Source organism: Pseudophryne corroboree, chromosome 5, assembly GCF_028390025.1.
Source record: "Pseudophryne corroboree isolate aPseCor3 chromosome 5, aPseCor3.hap2, whole genome shotgun sequence".
Classification (NCBI taxonomy): Eukaryota; Metazoa; Chordata; class Amphibia; order Anura; family Myobatrachidae; genus Pseudophryne; species Pseudophryne corroboree.
In genome coordinates this window covers 103,883,928-103,901,272 of record NC_086448.1, presented here as the reverse complement: position 1 = coordinate 103,901,272, position 17,345 = coordinate 103,883,928, and the positions used below count along the sequence as shown (strand labels likewise).

The 17,345-nt window shown below is 47.7% G+C and overlaps 1 protein-coding gene across 2 annotated transcripts in view; it reads right to left on the bottom strand.

The window, feature by feature from the left end:
* The window catches only part of STAM (signal transducing adaptor molecule), a 198,402-nt gene that overhangs the window by 109,761 nt on the left and 71,296 nt on the right, over positions 1 to 17,345 (bottom strand). For both annotated transcript variants that reach the window (XM_063921537.1, XM_063921536.1), the window contains exons 2-4: positions 16,245 to 16,329; positions 14,734 to 14,809; positions 3,617 to 3,712 (exon numbers count right to left, since the gene is read on the bottom strand). In XM_063921537.1, the coding sequence (XP_063777607.1) occupies positions 3,617 to 3,712; positions 14,734 to 14,809; positions 16,245 to 16,329 (257 nt within the window). The remainder of the gene's footprint in view (positions 1 to 3,616; positions 3,713 to 14,733; positions 14,810 to 16,244; positions 16,330 to 17,345) is intronic.

Genomic DNA, 17,345 nt, shown 5'->3' with positions numbered 1-17,345 from the left:
AGAATGTCGATTCGACAACAATGCTTTTCCAGTCAGTTCGTCAATTTCAGTCCGCCTCATTTTGCTATCGTGATCTAATAAAAAATGTAAAAAACATGGGTTTTTTTGTGTTTTTTTTTTATTGCTAATAGCATATCTATTTATATTAGAAGGGATTATCTACTTGGTTTGTCTATTTAGGAGCCACAAGTATTATTTAATAGATTTTTTTAAATAATATTTTTTTATTTTTTTTACTGACTAAAATAATATGGAGAGATCAGAGCATGTTTTTCAGTGGGAAGGGGTGGGAATGGGTTAAAAATCCTGAAAAAAATAGCGTGGGGTCCCCCCTCCTAAGCATAACCAGCCTCGGGCTCTTTGAGCCGGTCCTGGTTGTAAAAATACGGGGGGGGGAAATGACAGGGGATCCCCCGTATTTTAACAACCAGCACCGGGCTCTGTGTCCGGTCCTGGTGCCAAAAATACGGGGGGACAAAAAAGACGTAGGGGTCCCCCGTATTTTTAACACCAGCACCGGGCTCCACTAGCTAGAGAGATAATGCCACAGCCGGGGGACACTTTTATACCGGTCCCTGCGGCCGTGGCATTAAATCCCCAACTAGTCACCCCTGGCCGGGGTACCCTGGAGGAGTGGGGACCCCTTAAATCAAGGGATCCCCCCCCCTCCAGCCACCCAAGGGCCAGGGGTGAAGCCCGAGGCTGTCCCCCCATCCAAGGACGGCGGATGGGAGGCTGATAGCTAAGTGTCAGAAAAAATAATATTGTTTTTTGTAGAACTACAAGTCCCAGCAAGCCTCCCCCACAAGCTGGTACTTGGAGAACCACAAGTACCAGCATGCGGGGGGGGAAACTGGCCCGCTGGTACCTGTAGTTCTACTGCAAAAAAAATACCCAAATAAAAACAGTACACACACACCGTGACAGTATAACTTTATTACATACATGCACACCGACATACACACATACTTACCTATGTTGACACGAGGCTCGGTCCCCTTCTCCACATAGAATCCACGGGGTACCTGTAAATAAAATTATACTCACAACAATCCAGTGTAGATCGGTCCTCTTCAGAGTTTGTAATCCACGTACTTGGCAAAATAGAAAAACGCAAAACACGGACCACGCACTGAAAGGGGTCCCATGTTTACACATGGGACCCCTTTCCCCGACTGCCGGGACCCCCCGTGACTGCTGTCAAAGAGGGTCCCTTGAGCCAATCAGCTGTCAGGCGGCGCACTAGAGATACAATGTAGCACATAGGCGCTCCATTGTATCCAATGGTGGGAACTTTGCGTCAGCGGTTGAGGTTACTCGCGGTCAACCGCTGACTGCAAAGTTCACACCATTGAATATAATGGAGCGCCTATGCGTTATGCGCCGCCTGACAGCTCAGACGCGCACAGCCAATCAGGAGAGTGCCACGACGTGGCGCTCCCTGATTGGCTGAAGGGACCCTCTTTGACAGCAGTCACGGGGGGTCCCGGCAGTCGGGGAAAGGGGTCCCATGTGTAAGCATGGGACCCCTTTCAGTGCGTGGATCGTGTTTTGCGTTTTATTATTTTGCCAAGTACGTGGATTACAAACTCTGAAGAGGACCGATCTACACTGGAGTGTTACGAGTATAATTTTATTTACAGGTATCCCGTGGATTCTACGTGGAGAAGGGGACCGAGCCTCGTGTCAACATAGGTAAGTATGTGTGTGTCGGTGTGCATGTATGTAATAAAGTTGTACTATCACGGTGTGTGTGTACTGTTTTTATTTGGGTATTTTTTTTGCAGTAGAACTACAGGTACCAGCGGGCCCGTTTCCCCCCTGCATGCTGGTACTTGTGGTTCTCCAAGTACCAGCTTGTGGGGGAGGCTTGCTGGGACTTGTAGTTCTGCTACAAAAAACAATATTCTTTTTTTTGAGACTTGGCTATCAGCCTCCCATCTGCCGCCCTTGGATAGAGGGGGCCCTTGGGTGGCTGAAGGGGGGGGGGACCCCTTGATTTAAGGGGTCCCCACTCCTCCAGGGTACCCCGGCCAGGGGTGACTAGTTGGGGATTTAATGCCACGGCCACAGAGACCGGTATAAAAGTGTCCCCCGGCTGTGGCATTATCTCTCTAGCTAGTGGAGCCCGGTGCTGGTGTTAAAAATACGGGGGACCCCTACGTCTTTTGTCCCCCGTATTTTTGGCACCAGGACCGGACACAGAGCCCGGTGCTAGTTGTTAAAATACGTGGGATCCCCTGTCAATTTTTTTCCCGTATTTTTACAACCAGGTCCGGCTAAAAGAGCCCGAGGCTGGTTATGCTTAGGAGGGGGGACCCCAAGCAATTTTTTTCAGGGTTTTTTGAACACTTTTGTGCCGTCCATGAAGTCGAATCCAGGACGCACACTATCATCAATTGGTCCATTTTTCGACAGCGGGACTGTCGAATCCGTTTTTTATTGAATATGTCGAATTTGGGTCCCGGCGGGAGGGTTTGTGACTGTCGAATTGTGTTGAATCCAAAAACGGTAATTGCATATACCCCTAAGGGATCTATTTACTAAGCCTTAGATGGAGATAAAGGGCTATTTTCAATAAGAGTCGGAAACTGCCGTCTTGTCGGAAAGACGGCATTTTCCGACTGGAATAGGTCGGAAGGGGTTCCGACCTATTCAATAGGGGCATATTTTTTCAGACAAGTCAGGAAACCCGACTTGTCGGAATGCTGTCGGAATGCAGGTGGATTGGCGGAATACCAGCCGATCCACCTGCTGCTGTTGCAAACGGGGCCAAATCTGACAGGTTTTGGCCCCCTTTTCCGACAAACTCAATCCGACTTGAAAACAAGTCGGATTGAGGTGGGGAGACGGGGAGCGGTGTGGCGGGCTACGGGGATGATAGTACCTGCAGTGCCTCCTCCGCCGCACAGATCACTCCCACTGCCAGCTCCGGCCGCCGCTGGAAGCTCCCCCGCCGGCCGCTGCACACTGCTCCCCCGCCCGCCGCCGTACACTGCTCCCCCCACCGCTGCTGTCAGCGCACCCGGTAGCCGCTGACAGCAGCGGCAGGACAGGACACAGGGAACGGCCGCTCTTTGAATAGGGGTTGCCGGGTCCATTCCGACAACTGCATGTCGGAATGGACCTGACTCTTACTGAATATACCCCAAAGTCGCTGGAGATAAAGTACCAGCCAATCGGCTCCTAACTGTCATTTTTCAAACACAGCCTGTGACATGGCAGTTAGGAGCCGATTTGCTGGTGCTTTATCTCTATCCAAGGCTTAGTAAATAGACTCCTATGTTCTATAAAATGGCCACTGGGGGACAGCGCTCTATGGCATTGGACGGTTGCCTTCGTTGTCCTTTGCGCGATATGTTAAGAACTACAGATGACTAAACAAATTAATAGGCTTCACAGAACAGCAACGACCCATACGTTTCACTAAATACAGTATGTATTAATATAAAGTGAAAAAATTAATTTAGAAATAATTCTCAAAAATACATTTATTTTCCGTTTCCTTCAGCATTTATGCAATTCCAAAATATGATGTGTATTGTTCTTTGAAGTTTACAAACAGAAATGTGGAAGCGTGGAGAGCTCCTAAAGGCCTCTGCGGCAGCAGGCTTACCTTATTTAAAACGCTGCTAACTTCACTTGCAAAGTCTCTTGAGCACACTTCTAAGTGAAATATCTTCCCACAGTTTGACACACATGCGCCCAGCAGCTGAAATACAAAATAACTTGCAATCAAGCCACAAGACGCTAATAGTTGATGGATTTATCCATACACATTGCACAAACCATTACAAGAAAATGTATTCTGCTAGATGGCTTGCACCCAGTTCCAATAAAATTCCCTTGCCTTAATTATCCAATCAGGCATAAAATCATTTGTAAGTTGATGTCCAAATACTGTAATATTTCACCTCACAAGTCCCAGTACAGCCTACGTAAAGAGAGACTATCTTGGCATCACCCATCGGAAGCAGCCATTTTGAGCACTGAGCCAGTATTAAAGTATACCATGCAGCCGATCAACTCATTGGGGACCAGTGACGTCACTGAGTGTTTCTAATCAATGCACTGACAGAATGGTCTCAAATACTCATTGGGTCTACAAAATGCCTGCCTCCACTAGACAGACAATGAATGCATCTTAAAATAGGATTTCTCTTACGTCCTAGAGGATGCTGGGGACTCCGTAAGGACCATGGGGATAGACGGACTCCGCTGGAGACATGGGCACTAAAAAGAACTTTAGATATGGGTGTGCACTGGCTCCTCCCTCTATGCCCCTCCTCCAGACCTCAGTTTGATACTGTGCCCAGAGGAGACTGGGTGCATTACAGGGAGCTCTCCTGAGTTTCACTGAAAGAAAGTATTTTGTTAGGTTTTTTATTTTCAGGGAGCCTGCTGGCAACAGGCTCCCTGCATCGTGGGACTGAGGGGAGAGAAGCAGATCTACTTAAATGCTAGGCTCTGCTTCTTAGGTTACTGGACACCATTAGCTCCAGAGGAAGTCAGAACGCAGGTCTCTCCTTGCAGTTCGTCCCGGAGCCGCGCCGCCGTCGTCCTCACAGAGCCGGAAGATAGAAGCCGGGTGAGTATATGAAGAAAGAAGACTTCAAAGGCGGCAGAAGACTTTGGATCTTCACTGAGGTAACGCGCAGCGGTAACGCTGCGCGCTATTGCTCCCACACAACACACACATGGCAGGCACTGTAAGGGTGCAGGGCGCAGGGGGGGTGCCCTGGGCAGCAATTAAACCTCTTCTCTGGCATTTTAAGATGTATATGGACTTTGCTCGGTGTATATGAGAACCCCAGCCAGTTTTTCAAATCAATAGAGCGGGACCGAAGCACACCGCTGAGGGGGCGGGGCTTGATCCTCAGCACTCACCAGCGCCATTTTCTCCACAGCACACGCTGAGAAGCTGGCTCCCCGGACTCTCCCCTGCTGAACACGGTGACAGAGGGTTTGAAAGAGGGGGGGGGGGGGCACATAATTTGGCGCAGTGTTATAGATATAATTATAAAAAGCGCTATTGGGTAATTTGTTTCCCTGGGTCATTGGCGCTGGGTGTGTGCTGGCATACTCTCTCTCTGTCTCTCCAAAGGGCCTTGTGGGGGAACTGTCTCCAGATAGAGAATTCCCTGAGTGTGTGGTGTGTCTGTACGCATGTGTCGGCATGTCTGAAGCGGAAGGCTCTTCTAGGGAGGAGGTGGAGCAAATGAGTGTGGTGTCTCCGTTGGCAACGCCGACACCTGACTGGTTGGATATGTGGAATGTTTTAAATGCAAATGTGAATTTATTGCACAAAAGGTTGGACAAAGCTGAGTCCAGGGAAGGTACAGTGAGTTTAGCCCTGCCTTTCTCTATGTCACAGGAACCTCCTGGGTCTCAAAAGCGCCCACTATCCCAAATAGTAGACACGGATACCGACACGGATTCTGATTCCAGTGTCGACTACGATGATGCAAAGTTGCAGCCAAAATTGGCTAAAAGTATTCATTGTATGATTATTGCTATAAAAGAGGTGTTACATATCACGGATGAACCCTCTGTCCCTGACACGAGGGTCCACATGTTTAAAGAAAAGAAACCTGAGGTAACCTTACCTCCATCTCATGAGCTGAACGAATTATTTGAAAAGGCTTGGGAATCTCCAGATAAAAAACTGCAGATTCCCAAAAGGATTCTTATGGCGTATCCTTTCCCGACTAAGGACAGGATACGGTGGGAATCCTCCCCAAGGGTGGACAAAGCGTTGACACGCTTATCCAAAAAGGTAGCGCTGCCATCTCAAGATACGGCATCCCTGAAGGATCCTGCTGATCGCAGGCAGGAGACTACCTTGAAGTCTATTTACACACATACTGGTACTTTACTCAGACCGGCGATAGCGTCGGCTTGGGTTTGTAGCGCTGTAGCGGCGTGGACAGATACCTTATCTGCTGATATAGATTCGCTGGATAAAGAAACCATTTTATTGACCCTGGGTCATATTAAAGATGCTGTCCTATATATGAGAGATGCTCAGAGAGACATTGGCCTACTGGGTTCCAGGGCCAACGCGATAGCGATTTCGGCTAGGCGAGCCCTATGGACCCGACAATGGACGGGCGATGCCGACTCGAAGAGGCATATGGAGGTTTTACCTTACAAGGGTGAGGAATTATTTGGGGAAGGTCTCACGGACCTAGTTTCCACGGCTACGGCAGGTAAATCAACTTTTTTGCCTTATGTTTCCTCACAGCCTAAGAAAACGCCACATTATCAGATGCAGTCCTTTCGTTCGCATAAAGCCGAGAGAGTGCGGGGATCTTCCTTTCTTGCCAGAGGTAAGGGCAAGGGGAAAAAGCTGCCAGCCACAGCTAGTTCCCAAGAGCAGAAGTCCTCCCCGGCCTCTACAAAATCCACCGCATGACGCTGGGGCTCCGCTTCAGCCACATCTGGGTTCAATCACAGGTGGATCCCTGGGCAATAGAAATTGTTTCCCAGAGTTACAAGCTGGAATTCGAAGAGGTGCCTCCTCGCCGTTTTTTCAAATCGGCCCTGCAGGCTTCTCCCCCAGAGAGGGAGATAGTGTTAGAAGCTATTCAAAAATTGTGTCTTCAACAAGTGGTGGTCAAAGTCCCCCTGCTGCAGCAGGGGATGGGGTATTACTCAACCCTGTTTGTAGTCCCGAAACCGGACGGTTCGGTCAGGCCCATTTTGAATTTAAAATCCTTAAACTTATACTTAAAAAGGTTCACGTTCAAGATGGAGTCGCTCAGAGCGGTCATCGCCAGCCTGGAAGGGGGGATTATATGGTGTCCCTGGACATAAAGGATGCGTACCTTCATGTCCCCATATATCCGCCTCATCAGGCGTTCCTGAGGTTTGCTGTACAGGATTGTCATTACCAATTTCAGATGTTGCCGTTTGAGCTTTCCGCGGCCCCGAGGATTGCACCAAGGTAATGGCGGAAATGACGGTGCTCCTGCGCAAGCAGGGTGTCACAATTATCCCGTACTTGGACGATCTCCTAATAAAAGCGAGATCGAGAGAACAGTTGCTGGACAGCGTATCACTCTCCCTGAGTGTGTTGCAACAGCACGGCTGGATTCTCAATATTCCGAAGTCACAGTTGATTCCAACGACTCGTTTGCCCTTCTTAGGCATGATTCTGGATACAGACCAGAAAAGGGTTTATCTTCCGATGGAAAAGGCCCAAGAACTCATGTCTTTGGTCAGGGAACTATTGAAGCCAACGAGGGTGTCGGTGCATCACTGCACTCAAGTTCTGGGAAAGATGGTGGCCACTTACGAGGCCATTCCATTCGGCAGGTTCCATGCGAGAACTTTTCAGTGGGACCTTCTGGACAAGTGGTCCGGGTCACATCTACAGATTCATCATATGATCACCCTGTCCCCCAGGGCCAGGGTATCTCTCCTGTGGTGGCTGCAAAGTGCTCACCTTCTGGAGGGTCGCAGGTTCGGCATTCAGGACTGGATTCTGGTAACCACGGACGCGAGCCTCCGAGGTTGGGGTGCAGTCACACAGGGAAGAAACTTCCAGGGTCTCTGGTCAAGCCAAGAGGCTTGTCTTCACATCAACGTCCTGGAGTTGAGGGCCATATACAACGCCCTTCGTCAAGCGGAGCCGTTGCTTCGCGACCTACCGGTTCTGATCCAGTCAGACAACATCACCGCAGTGGCGCATGTAAACCGCCAAGGCGGAACAAAGAGCAGAGTGGCAATGGCGGAAGCCACCAGGATTCTTCGCTGGGCGGAAAATCATGTAAGCGCCCTGACAGCAGTCTTCATTCCGGGAGTGGACAACTGGGAAGCAGACTTCCTCAGCAGACACGATCTACATCCAGGAGAGTGGGGACTTCATCAGGAAGTCTTCGCAGAGATTGCAAGTCGGTGGGGACTGCCCCAGATAGACATGATGGCGTCACGCCTTAACAAGAAACTACCGAAGTATTACGCCAGGTCGAGGGACCCTCAGGCAGTGGCGGTGGCACCATGGGTGTTTCAGTCGGTCTATGTGTTCCCTCCTCTTCCGCTCATCTCAAAGATATTGAGAATCATAAGACGAAGAGGAGTACAGGCAATTCTCATTGTTCCAGATTGGCCGCGAAGGGCCTGGTATCCGGATCTGCAGGGAATGCTCACAGAAGATCCGTGGCCTCTTCCTCTCAGAAAGGACCTGTTACAGCAGGGGCCCTGTCTGTTCCAAGACTTACCGCGGCTACATTTGACGGCATGGTGGTTGAACACCGGATCCTAGCGGAAAAGGGCATTCCGGATGAGGTCATTCCTACTCTGATAAAGGCTAGGAAAGACGTGACAGCGAAACATTATCACCGTATATGGAGAAAGTACGTATCTTGGTGTGAGTCCAGGAATGCTCCTCCGGAAGAATTCCATTTGGGCCGTTTCCTTCACTTCCTACAAACGGGAGTGAATTTGGGCCTAAAATTAGGCTCCATTAAGGTTCAGATTTCGGCCCTATCCATTTTCTTTCAGAAGGAATTGGCTTCTCTCCCAGAAGTCCAGACTTTTGTGAAGGGAGTGCTGCATATCCAGCCTCCTTTTGTACCTCCAGTGGCACCCTGGGACCTTAACGTGGTTTTGCGTTTCCTTAAGTCTCACTGGTTTGAACCACTTAAAACGGTGGAATTAAAATATCTCACTTGGAAAGTGGTCATGTTGTTGGCCTTGGCATCGGCAAGGCGAGTGTCGGAGTTGGCGGCTTTGTCTCATAAAAGCCCCTATCTGATTTTCCATGTGGATAGAGCAGAGTTGCGGACTCGTCCTCAATTTTTGCCCAAGGTGGTTTCTTCTTTTCATATGAACAAACCTATTGTGGTACCTGTGGCTACTCGGGACTTGGTAGATGCCGAGTCCCTTGATGTAGTCAGGGCATTGAAAATTTATGTGGCCAGAACGGCCCCGGTTAGGAAAACAGAGGCACTGCTTGTCCTGTATGCAGCTGACAAGGTTGGCGCTCCTGCTTCGAAGCAGACTATTGCTCGCTGGATCTGTAACACGATTCAGCAGGCTCATTCTACGGCTGGATTGCCGTTACCAAATTCTGTAAAGGCCCATTCCACTAGGAAGGTGGGCTCTTCTTGGGCGGCTGCCCGAGGTGTCTCGGCTTTACAGCTGTGCCGAGCTGCTACTTGGTCGGGTTCAAACACCTTTGCGAAGTTCTACAAGTTTGATACCCTGGCTGATGAGGACCTCATGTTTGCTCAATCGGTGCTGCAGAGTCATCCGCACTCTCCCGCCCGTTTTGGAGCTTTGGTATAATCCCCATGGTCCTTACGGAGTCCCCAGCATCCTCTAGGACGTAAGAGAAAATAAGATTTTAAACCTACCGGTAAATCTTTTTCTCCTAGTCCGTAGAGGATGCTGCGCGCCCGTCCCGGTGCGGACTACATCTGCAAGACTTGTATATAGTTTTTGCTTACTTAAGGGTTATGTTACAGTTTTGATCAGTCTCGGACTGATGCTGTTTGGTTTCATGCTGTTAACTGGTTCGTATATTCCATGTTATACGGTGTGGATGGTGTGGGCTGGTATGAATCTTGCCCTTAGATTGACAAAAATCCTTTCCTCGCACTGTCCGTCTCCTCTGGGCACAGTTTCTCTAACTGAGGTCTGGAGGAGGGGCATAGAGGGAGGAGCCAGTGCACACCAATATCTAAAGTTCTTTTTAGTGCCCATGTCTCCTGCGGAGCCCGTCTATCCCCATGGTCCTTACGGAGTCCCCAGCATCCTCTACGGACTAGGAGAAAAAGATTTACTGGTAGGTTTAAAATCTTATTTTTAATTACATACCGGTAAATCCTTTTCTCGTAGTCCGTAGGGGATACTGGGATGGTCTTAGTACCATGGGGTAGAGATGGGTCCACTGGAGCCTTGGCACTTTAAAAAAATCTTCAGAGTGTGCTGGCTCCTCCCCTCTATGCCTCCACCTACAGACTCAGTCTAGAAAAACTGTGCCCGAGAAGACGGACATACTGAGAGAGGATGAAACTATAAAAGTGGTGAGATAACGAATCAGCACAAGCACAGCGAGAAACAGCATTACACAACCATAATCGCAAAACAGGGATAGCAAAAGCTAAACCAGCAACAGTCACACAAGAACAACTGCTAGCAGAAGAAACGAAGCACCGGGTGGGCGCTCAGTATCCCCTACGGACTACGAGAAAAGGATTTACAGGTAGGCAATTAAAATCCTATTTTCTCTTATGTCCTAGGGGATACTGGGATGGTCTTAGTATCATGGGAAAGACCCAAAGCTTCCAGACTGGGTGGGAGAGTGCCGAGACCCCTGCAAAACCGAATGACCAAACTGAAGGTCCTCAGAAGCCAATGTATCAAACTTGTAAAACTTCACAAATGTATTTGTTGCAGACCTGCAAGGCAGAAACACCCCGGGAAGCCACCCAAGACGTACCCACCGACCTAGTAGAGTGGGCCTGAATAGATTTCGACAACGGCAAGGCCGCCTTAAGAATAAGGCAGCTGGATCGCAAGCCTAATCCAGCGTGCAATCGACTGCTTAGAAGCAGGACAGACAATTTTTTTGGCATCATATAAAACAAAAAGCGAGTCAGACTTCCTGTGACTAGCAGTCCTTTTGACATAGATCCTTAGTGCACGAACCACATCCAAGGACTTTCGGAGCAACAGCTGTATCAGTGATGACTAGAACCACTAACGGTTGGTTGATATGGAAAGCCGATACCACCTTAGGCAAGAATCTTTGCCGAGTACTGAGCTCCGCTCGATTCTCAGGAAACACCAGGTAAGGGCTCTTACAAGATAAGACCCCCAACTCCAAAACACCCCTCACCGAAGCCAGGGCCAGTAACAGGACAGTCTTCCACGTCAGATACTTCAGATCCACCTTGTGCAGTGGTTTAAACAGTCCGATTAGAGAAATATCAGAACAAAGTTGAGATCCCATGGCGCTGTGGGAGGGACAAATAGTGGTTGGACATGAAGAACACCCGTCAAGAAAGTCTGAACTTCTGGAATATTAGCCAAATGTTTCTGGATGAAAATGGACAAAGCTGAAATCCGTACCTTAAAAGAACCCAGACGAAGGCCCATGTCCACACCTGCTTGCAGGAAGCGCAAGAAACGTCCTAGATTAAAATCGATAGTTGAACACTTTCGATCTTCACACCAAGAAACATATTTCTTCCATATGCAATGGTAATGTTTCGACGTGACCGCCTTCCTGGCTTGAATCATTGTAAAAACAACCTTGCCTGGGATCCCTTTCCTAGCTAAAATCTCCCTTTCAACTTCCATGCCGTTAAACATAGCTGAGGTAAGTCGGGATAGACGAACGGCCCTTGTTGAAGAAGATCTTCCCGTAGTGGTAGATGCCAGGGCTCTTCTACAGATATTTCCAGGAGGCCCTGCATACCATGCCCTGCGGGGCCAATCTGAATTGCCTGAACCCTTTTCCCACCTTATACTTTTGAGAACTCTGGGAATTAGAGGAATTTGTGAACAGATACCCCGACCAATAAATCTGCGGTGCTGTCAGAGCGTCCACTGCTACAGCCTGTGGATCCCGCGTCCTGGAACAGTAGCACAGAAGCTTCTTGTTGAGTCGGGAAGCTATGATGTGCGGGCAGCCCCACGATGAGTCAACCGTTGAAACACTTGGGGATGGAAATCCCATTCCCCCGGACGCAGGTTGTGCCTGCTGGGGAAATTCGCTTCCCAGTTGTCTACTCCGGAATTAAGATGGCCGTTATGGCCCTTGCATTTCGTTCCGCCCAAAAGAGCATCTTGGATACCGCTCTCATCGCAGCTCTGCTTTTTGTTCCTCCTTGACGGTTACGTAAGCCACCGCCGAGGCATTGTCTGACTGTACTTGAATGGCCTGATTCCGCAGAAGAGAAGGGCATTGTAAATTGCGCCGAGTTCCAGAATATTGATCGGAAGCGTGGCTTCCTGAGTTGACCACCTTCCTTGGAATTGAGCTCATTGGGTCACTGCTCCCCAACCTCTGAGGCTCGCATCCGTAGTTAACAGATCCAATCCTGAATTCCGAAGGATTGACCCTCCACCAGATGGGAGTTCTGCAACCACCACAGCAAAGAAATCCTGGCCTTTGGTGACAGACATATCATTCGATGCATATGCAGATGAGATCCCGACCATTTGACCAGTAGATCCAGCTGGAAGGGTCGCGCATGGAAGCATCCATACGGAAACGCCTCATAAGAGGCCACCATTTTTCCCAATAAGCGTATGCACAAATGTACAGAGATCTTGTTCGGCCTCAAGATAGACCGAACCATTGCCTGGACTGCCTGGTGGGATTTCTGCAGATTTAAGATCCAACCATGATCTGTGAGTAGTCTTGTTGTGAGGTTGATACGGTCTTTCAAACGTTGTATGGACATAGCCTTTATTAGGAGATCGTCCAGGTAAGGAACGACGTTCACTCCCTGTTTTCGGAGCAGCAGCATCATCTCTGCCATCACCTTCGTGAACACCCTCGGTGCCGATGAAAGGCCGAAGGGTAGAGCCTGGAACTGGTAGTGACTCTCCTGCAGAGCAAAACGTATTCTTACCAGACCATTTGACAATGGCCCTCGTAATCCATCCACAAGCAATTGTGGGTCTCTGAGCCACTCCCATTGCTGTATAGATAGGAAAATTGAGACTACTCTCAAATCTATCAGCAGATTCTTTTAAGGAGATACAGTAGCTCCAGGTAAAGGCAGTACCATCTTTCGTGACAGCCTGGACACTGAAGTATCCACTGCAGGTGGCGTTTCCCAAACCTTCCTATCCCCCGGGGAAAAAGGAAAGGATGAAAGCAGCCTCTTAGGTACTTGAAACTTCTTGTCAGGGTTGACCCACTGCTCTTTGAAGTGTGTGTTTAACTCCTTTAAGATCGGAAAGGTAACAGTAGATTTTGGTTTTACATTAAAAAAAACCAACTCCTCCACTGTTTCTGTCTCACCAGGGATATTAAGGACCTCCCTAATCGAACATATAACGGTTTCCATACCCTGAGACAGAGTATCATCCCCCATATCCACCTCCATTTCCCCCTCTTCCAAATCTTGCATTTGATCCTCAGAGTCAGATTGGAGCACCTGGGGTAAAGCACATTTCTGTAAAATTGAATCCTTACTCATAAAATCAGCCATATACTTTTTCAACTCCTGCCTCTCTTGTCTGGCAGTAGCCAGTTCAGAAGAGATGTCTGTTATAATCCCTTTAATGGATGTCAGCCACCCCGGATCTGGGGTGCTGCTTCCCAGTGAGGGAACACTATATTGTGTGCACACCAGTGACCCCTCAGAGGATTGAGAAAACTTTGTGTTGCAGGATTGGACACACAACCTTTCTTCCCGTTATACTTAACAGTAATCTCACACACAGTGGAAGACAGGATCCAAACACAAGTTTACCCACCCTAGCAGCAGGAATAGAGACAGAAAGGGAGAAACCAGCACACTAAGCCCCTATCATCTTAACCAAAGTTTAGCAGGGCTAATGTATAAGGATATAGTTTTTTTTATATGCTCCCCCCTTCTATACACTCATGGTACCGTGCACCGGTTCTGTGGAGTCTTCTGTGAGGAGCTGCACGTCCCCGCTGCTAGTAGTGAGATTCTGCAGTGGAAAATTGCACTGCTGAGCTGCTGGTCCCGCTCTCCGCTCTCCGGGAAGCCCCGCCCCCTCAATGGCACGCAGTGTTCCCGCTGCATATTTATACTGGCGTGTCTCTAAAACATTAGTATAAAGGTCTAAATACCCTTATATGTTGCAATGCCTGTCTGGCCCCGAGGCGTCCCAGCAGCCACGCCAGACCGGAGCTGTGTGCCCTCAGTGCCCTAATACCACCATCGAAACCAGGGACCCGCTAACCGGGACCCCGGTTCTGGACTCGCCACTCTCCTGTCTTCTGTTAGGGGAGGCGGCATGCTGCGGGAGTGTGGGGGGGGGGGGGCGGCGAAACGGCACCCTTAGGAGCTATGTCCTGTCAGCGGGGATACAGACCATTAATCCTTCAAGAGGTTGGTTCAGCTTCCCCCCCTAAGTCCCACGACGCAGGCAGGCTGTTGCCAACCAGACCTGCCTGAAAATAACAAACTAAAAAAATGTTATTAAGAAAACTCGAGAGAATGCACCCGGCTCCTTGGGCACATTTTTCTAAACTGAGTCTGTAGGTGGAGGCATAGAGGGGAGGAGCCGGAACACTCTGAAGATTTTTTGAAGTGCCAAGGCTCCAGTGGACCCATCTATACCCCATGGTACTAAGACAATCATAGTATCCCCTTGGATGTTAGAGAAAAATGTGTTTTAATATGCTGGGATTAATTCTACGGACAGATTTCTCTATGCAATACAGATTTTTTATTTTTTTTTCTTCTTAAAATGGTCACAGAGAATTAGCTTGCTGGAAAGATTGAATGAGATTACACTTGGATACGAATGTACAGAAACATTCATTATCCTTAATGAAGTGTTTGAACTACCGGTACTATAAGTACATATGTAGACTGTAAAGTGCTATATTTCATTTGAGAAATGCAGGTACACTCCCCCCCTGCACATCCTGTGTTTTCCTTATGGTGCCCTGAAACATATGGGGAGATTTGTGAAAGTAATGTACCCTCTTCCCTTCCTCTATAACATGCTACTATTGCAATTTAACAGCTCTCCACTAAATCCACATATTACATCACAAGACACACTCACTGTAAGCGCCTGCATTGCTACATGGGGGTCTTTGTGGTTGACTCTCTTCATAATGGAACGTAGACAATCTTTAGGCCTAAAGAGAGACAAAAATAAGCACTGAAATCAGATTTAATCTCCTATCTGTATCTCTGCACTTCTGTAGTGAGCTTTAATATGTCTCTACAGTCCAGGAAAGACGTGTGGCAACCAATTTAGCACCTTTAGGGGGGAATTCAACTATCTGCGGTAAATTACCGTGGGTAAAAAAAAAGGGAGGTAGCTACAGGGTTTAATGCCTGTGGCTATTCAATTCCCTTTTTTCTCAGATAGCATTATTAAAAGCCGCTAAATGAATGTGTTAATGGCAAAAACACAGAGAATCCGTGAACAGTTCAGGATTTGCGTGTTTACAGGGTTGCGGCACCCACAACCTGCTGTTCAGAGGAGTAAAGAAAATCCCCGATAAGTGATGCTGGCGGGGCCTAACTGAATAGCCCCGGGCGATCAATTAGGCCGCGGTAAATTACCACGGCTAATAAAATCCCCCCCCCCCCCTTACGGGAATTGCCACGTCAGGGCAATCCAATTAGCAGGTATTACCCCACGCGTGAGTGTCCGATGTTAGACAGAACTCTCAAGGTAAAATCTGCAAAACTGGGGGTTCGCACGTTGGGAAAAAACCCATTGATTCCACGGTTTATGCCTGAATCCTGCGTTTAGGCGCGGGGAAAATGCTATTTAATTGACCAGTCTTTGCCTGCACCGCAGGGAGTTTAGCCAGCAATTAGCCATGGGGTTTAGATTACCCCCCTTAGTATTTCATTTTATTTCGGCAAGTACAGGAACCTCAAATGAGCTTTTATTTTTCATTAACTAAATATGGACAGAATACTAATGGAAATCCCTCCATGACAAATAGGCTTAATCTTTCCACCACCTATTCAGTGTTTCTGGTGTATTCAGGAATAAGGACCTCGGAGAAATGGAGCACTCGCTAGCTGGATGATAATGAGTGCCTGCCAAAGTACATACCACACCCTACATCCCTGGGCATTGTACAATTAATGAGAAATAGTGTCCTAATGATACAATTACATCATCATTAATTGCCCTGTTGCCAATTCACTAAGGGGGAGATTTATCAAACAATCTAAAGAAGACCGGTGGAGGAGTTTCCCATAGCAATCATATTCTAGCTATCATTTGTACATTTTATAAATGGATATCTGGAAGCTCACTGGGTGCTTTGAGTAACACCTCCTCTTGTCCACTATAGAAGGTTTGATAAAAGTCAGGTAAGTAACACTGAATCCCACAGTACAGAAGCTAGAGAAGATGTTAAACCCTGGTTCTAGAAGATCAGGAGGCATAGCAAATGAAGCCCAAACATACACGTAAACATGCGTTATATGTGGCCACCTTCAGTTCTGTGTTCCTAATCTACCTATTCAGATGTGCATCTCAAAAGTCATTCACAAACAAAGGAATCCCATAAAATTGGAGTGTCCGCTAATTAATGTCACTCTTACCCTGTGCGCGACTGTCCAACTTTATCACAGAGGTCCAGGATAAGGCCCCAGTCCTCGGCCGTGTTCAGCTCACTTGTTGCTTTCTCTATCATAGAAAACACAAAGAACTAATTTTACTTTTATTTCTCAGACTTCAGTCCTATAAGTGGCTCATATTTTTAGAAGACCACTGAGTCCAAAACACAAGGCACCGTAGCATAACTAATTGTAGCATATAAAAATATATCAGTGGAACTTTATATATGTTGACAAGGCAAAACGTATAAGTCAGTCTGTTACAAAAGGTCAAAAGTTACAAGGTCTTGAAGGATTGTAAGTTTCCAGATAACTAAACAAGCATCGTACCTATAGGTGTAAGCAGGGTCAATAGGGAATGTCAAACAAAATAAGTTGTAACCTGTAATCCTTGGTAAACAAATTAATGTCTGTGCTATTCTATATCTCAAGATAACCAACTAGAATTAGAAACTTGAAACTTAGAGAATTTGAGAGCAGATAAGAACCACTTGGCCCATCTAGTGTGCCCCTTTTTTTACAATATTTTTTATCGCAAACCATATTTGATCCTTATTTCTTTGTAAGGATATCCTTATGTATATCCCATGCATGTTTAAATTGCTCTACTGTCTTAGCCTCTACCACCTCTGATGGGAGGCTATTCCACTTGACCAGCTGTTATGAAACCAAAAGTCCCAGCATGCCCTGACACAGTTTTGTTATTAATAGGGAATGCTAAAGCTGTGGCAGGGCAGGCTGGGATGTGTAGTCTCACAACAGCTAGAGAGCCACAGGTTGGCCCGGCCTGTACTAGGGGGTTGAGATATCAAGCAGTGAAAAAAGAGTGGAGAAGTCAACGGACAAGTAGAGAAGTCAGCCATCAGCTTCTACCAATCATTTTTTAAAATGTACTTGATAAATGCTACCTCAAAGTTGTCTGGCGCATTTCTCGAGTGTTTTCACAGCTTGATAAATGAAACAGATGAGACAAGAGAGAAGGACCACTGGAAGAATATGCTGTGGAGGAACATGCGGAAGTAAGGCCATATACATACCAAGAGGAGAGGTGAACAGTAGGAGGAAGAAGCACGGGACAGAGGAGGA